This window comes from Gouania willdenowi, chromosome 17 (assembly GCF_900634775.1).
Source record: "Gouania willdenowi chromosome 17, fGouWil2.1, whole genome shotgun sequence".
Taxonomy (NCBI): Eukaryota; Metazoa; Chordata; class Actinopteri; order Blenniiformes; family Gobiesocidae; genus Gouania; species Gouania willdenowi.
The window spans coordinates 35,017,280-35,022,197 of record NC_041060.1 but is presented as its reverse complement, the minus strand read 5'-3'; the positions used below and the strand labels follow the sequence as shown (position 1 = coordinate 35,022,197).

Below are 4,918 nucleotides of genomic sequence, written 5' to 3'. Positions count from 1 at the left end.
TCTTTATTAATAAAGTGCAAAGAAAAAAGCATTTTTCTATTTTTGATGCTCATGGTTCAGTAAAGCTATTCGAGCACTTGAACAACATGAGATATCTGTCATTCTTTTCACTTTGTAGGTTTTTCAGAGGTGATAAATACTCAATGAGAAGTGGTTTCACAAATAGAAACAACACAAATGTGTTGTTTTGTTATATTTCCAACCATTATATTGGGGAAAAATTTAAATTTTTATGGAAAAATCCATTTTTGCACACAACATCAATGAGGTTCAGAAGTATGTTGTTGTTGTGGTGTTTGTGAAGGAGAATGCCAGTACAGACTACCAGTAGCCTAGCTTAGAATGTGCAAATGCAAAGTCGCATTGCCTGGAAAAGTGTTGACTTCTTGATCCATGTTGGAAAATGGTGACTAAAAGTGACCACCAAGGCAAAAATCTCGAGGGGTCCCTATTCACAATTGTTCAGAATACACCAATCTACATGTGTACCAAATGTGATGCTGTATGTGAACTTGAACAATTCATCTGAACTATCAGTTGATGCTGCTGCACTGACTGCTGTAATATGATTGATTGAAAGTATTGGCATAAATATAAACTGTATGTTGGATGTTTTAATTTTCATTGTAAAAACCAGGTAAACTTAAACACAATCAAAAGTTCCTGAAGACATTAGGGGTTTGTACTTCCTGAGAAACCAAACTTCTGACACTGAATGTAGGAAATCTTTCAATTCTGCACTGTCAGCTTGTCCTTTAGCGTCCTTTCCTTCCATTTCGATGGATGATATTTGATGGTTTGGGGATTCAGGATGGTTGATGACTCAATGTGACTGCTGTCAGAATGTGTTTTCCATGATTACTCTGTAAATGTGAATAAGGTTCACGTGATTTTTCAAATGCACTCAGTGCTATTATTTGTGAGCATCTTTCTACTAAAAAGCTAATTCCACATCTGTAAAGTCAGAAAAACAAAGACAAATACAAATGAGGCTCCAGAGTCTCTGATTGATGCAGATAAAAATTAAATATTCCTGCCCTGTTTTAATGCTGACCTTTCCCTGTTTCGATGACTGCTATTAAACTTCCTTAAATTATACCAAACATACCAAATAGAGTTAATGAAGTCAATCACTGTGATTTTTTTTATGTATTAATATGCTTCAGGTAATTTATGAAGTTGGGAGTGTTACGCTGACATCACTCTTATGATTTTGTCAAGAGAAATTTGACATTTTTGAGATATTCAGCCAAATATTTAACAGGAAAAATACCTGGAAATGTGTGACATGGTCCCAAAACATGAACGCGAGGGTTTAGTTTGGTCCGTGTCATAGAGATATTTCCATTTTATTTTCAGCAAAATCTCACACAGCTTTGGGGTTACATAGTGCAAGTTTTTCAATGAAATTAGGAGCAAAATCTGACACATTTGGCCGTTTGATACACTATATCCCATGTGTCAAACTCATGGCCCTCGGGCCAAATACGGCCCTTTGGAGAATCCAATTCGGCTTGTGGAAGAAAGTTAAAAAGACAGAAAGAAACATAAATTATTTCCTAAATTGCCAAATAATTCAGTTGTACACATCTCAGCTCAGATATCTAAATACAATAATTCAATGAAACGCCACAATATTTGGAGGATTGCAATTTTCCCACACTGTTGTCACCTTACATGCTTTATGTATGATTTATACATCATGTAGAAGTACAAACTTAGGGATATTTATGTTGAAATTGCTAGTTTTCCCAGTCAAAATCTGCGGGCCACTTAAGATCATACTACTTTGTATTTGGCCCCTGAACTAAAATGTGTTTGACACCCCTGCTCTAAAAAAAGGTCAGTTTCGTACATGAGTTTCTGTCTGTTTTTCCACAATTTTTCCATTGTTGGATGCCACGTCTCACGGCTTTCTCCAAATCTCTTTGCAGCCACTCGTGAGTCTGCGTTCGTCCACGCCATTGCATCAGCGGGCGTGGCGTTCGCAGTGACGCGAGCGTGTGCCGAGGGCTCGGCCACCATCTGCGGCTGCGACACGCGACACAAAGGCCCGCCGGGCGAGGGCTGGAAGTGGGGCGGCTGCAGCGAGGACGTGGACTTCGGAAGCATGGTGTCACGTGAGTTTGCGGATGCGAGGGAGAACCGGCCCGACGCGCGCTCTGCGATGAATCGGCACAACAACGAGGCGGGGAGAATGGTGTGTGATTTATTCTCCTCTGACACAGTTTCACCTTCTGTTCGACGATTTCAGCAAGTTCATATTGTCTTCTTTTTTTACCTAATATGTAAGGTTTCATTTTTCAGGAAATTTCCTTTGATCTCCTGACATGTTTCGACTGCCAACTGGCAGGGGGCATGGCCAGCCTGAGAGAACTCAGGCTTTCCTCATGAAATAACTCTTGGGATACATCAAAGCAATCAGTAGATACGTTGATGCTTTTTTATGAAATAACTCGTAGGGACACATCAAAGCGACCAGTAGATGCTTTGAGGCTTTCCTTATGAAATAACTTTTAGAGATACATCAAAGCAACTTAATGCTTGAACTTGAAGGGATACATCAATGCTTTGATACTTTCCTTATGAAAGGACTTGTACGGATACATCAAAAAGATCAGATGCTTTGATGCTTTCCCATATGAAAGAACTCATTAAGACACAACAAAGCAATAAGTTTATGCTTTGATGCTTTGTATGTTGAAAGAACCTACGGGATACATCAAAGCAACCAATAGATGCCTCTGAGGAAAACTGACAGTTGGCATCAAACATCTCAGTAGATCAAAGAAAATTTCCTAAAAAAAGTTGTCTGAAAAAATGAAACCTTAATAACACCTTATTTTTCTTTAACCTTGTGTTTTTGTTTTTCTCCTCAGTCCGTCAACAACAACATGTTCCTGAAATGCAAGTGTCACGGTTTGTCTGGAAGCTGCGAGGTGAAGACCTGCTGGTGGTCTCAGCCCGACTTCCGAATCATCGGCGACTACATGAAGGACAAGTACGACAGCTCTTCGGAAATGGTGGTGGAAAAGCACAAGGAGTCCCGCGGCTGGGTGGAGACCCTGAGGCCCAAATACAACTACTTCAAGCCGCCGACGGAGCGAGACCTGGTCTACTACGAGAGCTCACCCAACTTCTGTGAGCCCAACCCGGAGACCGGCTCGTTTGGGACCCGTGAGCGCGCCTGCAACCTGACGTCGCATGGCATAGATGGCTGCGACCTGCTGTGCTGTGGGCGGGGCCACGACACGCGGACCGAGAGGAGGAAGGAAAAGTGCCACTGCATCTTCCACTGGTGCTGCTACGTTAGCTGCCAGGAGTGCGTGCGTGTTTACGACGTGCACTCGTGCAAATAGACAAACATACGACAGATGGACGTACGCAACGTCTCCGGCGGGGAAGCTTCCAGGTGCTGGTGTAGGAAAAAAGAACTGGGCGTGGAACCAGTGGACTCTGAGCCCAGCACCTGCTCCGTCCAAGCCTGAATAAAACCACCAACACAGATTGAACATCACTCAAGCTAAGACGCTACCATATTGTTGTCAGTCCATTCCTTCCTTTGATGCACTCTGTTGTCTTCCCGTTGACGGGCCTGCTGTGGCCGACTCGTTTTGGTTGAACTAAGCTACGTAAACCATCAGGGCTGGGAAATACTTTGAAAAATCAATCGTCCTTATATTGGCCTGATATTGATTGATAAAATCCTAAAACTGATCATTTAACCCTCCAATTATCCTCAAATATTACTAACACATTTTACCCATGGGGTCAATCTGACCCCAGGGATATTTGCCTCCAGAAAATCATTTTCTGAATATTGTTGACCATGTTTTTGTGTCAGGAAACCTTGACCTGTTCTCTTGTGCCACCATCAGGACAAACTTTTAAATTAGAATTCATTTATTTTGAATAGTTTTCATCCAAATCTTCTCAAATTTACTGACAACATTATCTTTTCTAATTTGGGGTGCACATTCACGTCTCTCACACATATTTATTTATTCATTTGTATCTCCTTTTTTGTAACGACACACATTTCCCTCTACATGACTTTCACTGTGAAAGAGCTGTTCCAAAATGAGGATATTGTCTCCTCCATCTATGAAATGTATCAACTCAAAAGTATGTGTGGGAATGTGTGTGACCCACACATGAGTCACACACACAGATAGACCAGTTTTACAGCTAAAACAACTGGGGGTAGATACACTACTCTGAGCAATATGGGTTCAGCACATTGAAAACATTTTTTATCAGGATCATCTTATGCTTAATCAATTGTACCCATCAAACTATTATTTTTTGAATAATAAACATTGAATGGGGTCAAATTGACCCCAATGATAATCCTCAAATATTTGTAACACATTTTTCCTTTGGGGTCAATCTGACTCCAGGGATATTTGCTTCCAGAAAAAGATTTTCATAAAATGGTTGTCCAAGTTTATGTGTCAGACACTTTGTTTATTTGTTGAATCCATTAATAAGGCCTTGATAATGAAACCATGACCTGTTCTCTAGCGCCACCATCAGGACAAACTTCTAAACTAGAATTAATTTCTATTCATATATTCAATAGTTTTTAACAAAAAGTCCTCTGTCTCTCACACATTCTTCTCTATGTCACTTTTACTGTGAAAGAGCTGTTCCAAAATGAGGATGTTGCCTCTCCAACCCCTGCCTCTATCATTTATCAACTCAAAAGTATGTGTGGAGATGTAAGGTCACACACAGACACGTTTACACAGCTAAAACAGCTTGAGGTCAAATTGACCCCAGAGGAACATCAATGTGTGCAATATGTGTTTAGCTCATTGAACAAATTGTATCAGAATCATTTTATGTTTAATCAATCTTAACAGTCAAATTAGAAAAGTCCTAAAATATGATTAAAAAAAAGGCAACTACAATTTTT

General features: G+C 40.4%; 1 protein-coding gene across 1 annotated transcript in view; it reads left to right on the top strand.

The window, feature by feature from the left end:
- The window catches only part of wnt3a (wingless-type MMTV integration site family, member 3A), a 60,240-nt gene extending 56,417 nt beyond the window's left edge, over positions 1–3,823 (top strand). The window contains exons 3-4 of the mRNA XM_028473004.1: positions 1,935–2,200; positions 2,880–3,823. Coding sequence (XP_028328805.1) covers positions 1,935–2,200; positions 2,880–3,359 — 746 coding nt within the window. The 3' untranslated portion in view covers positions 3,360–3,823. The remainder of the gene's footprint in view (positions 1–1,934; positions 2,201–2,879) is intronic.
- The last annotated feature ends 1,095 nt before the right edge of the window (positions 3,824–4,918 follow it).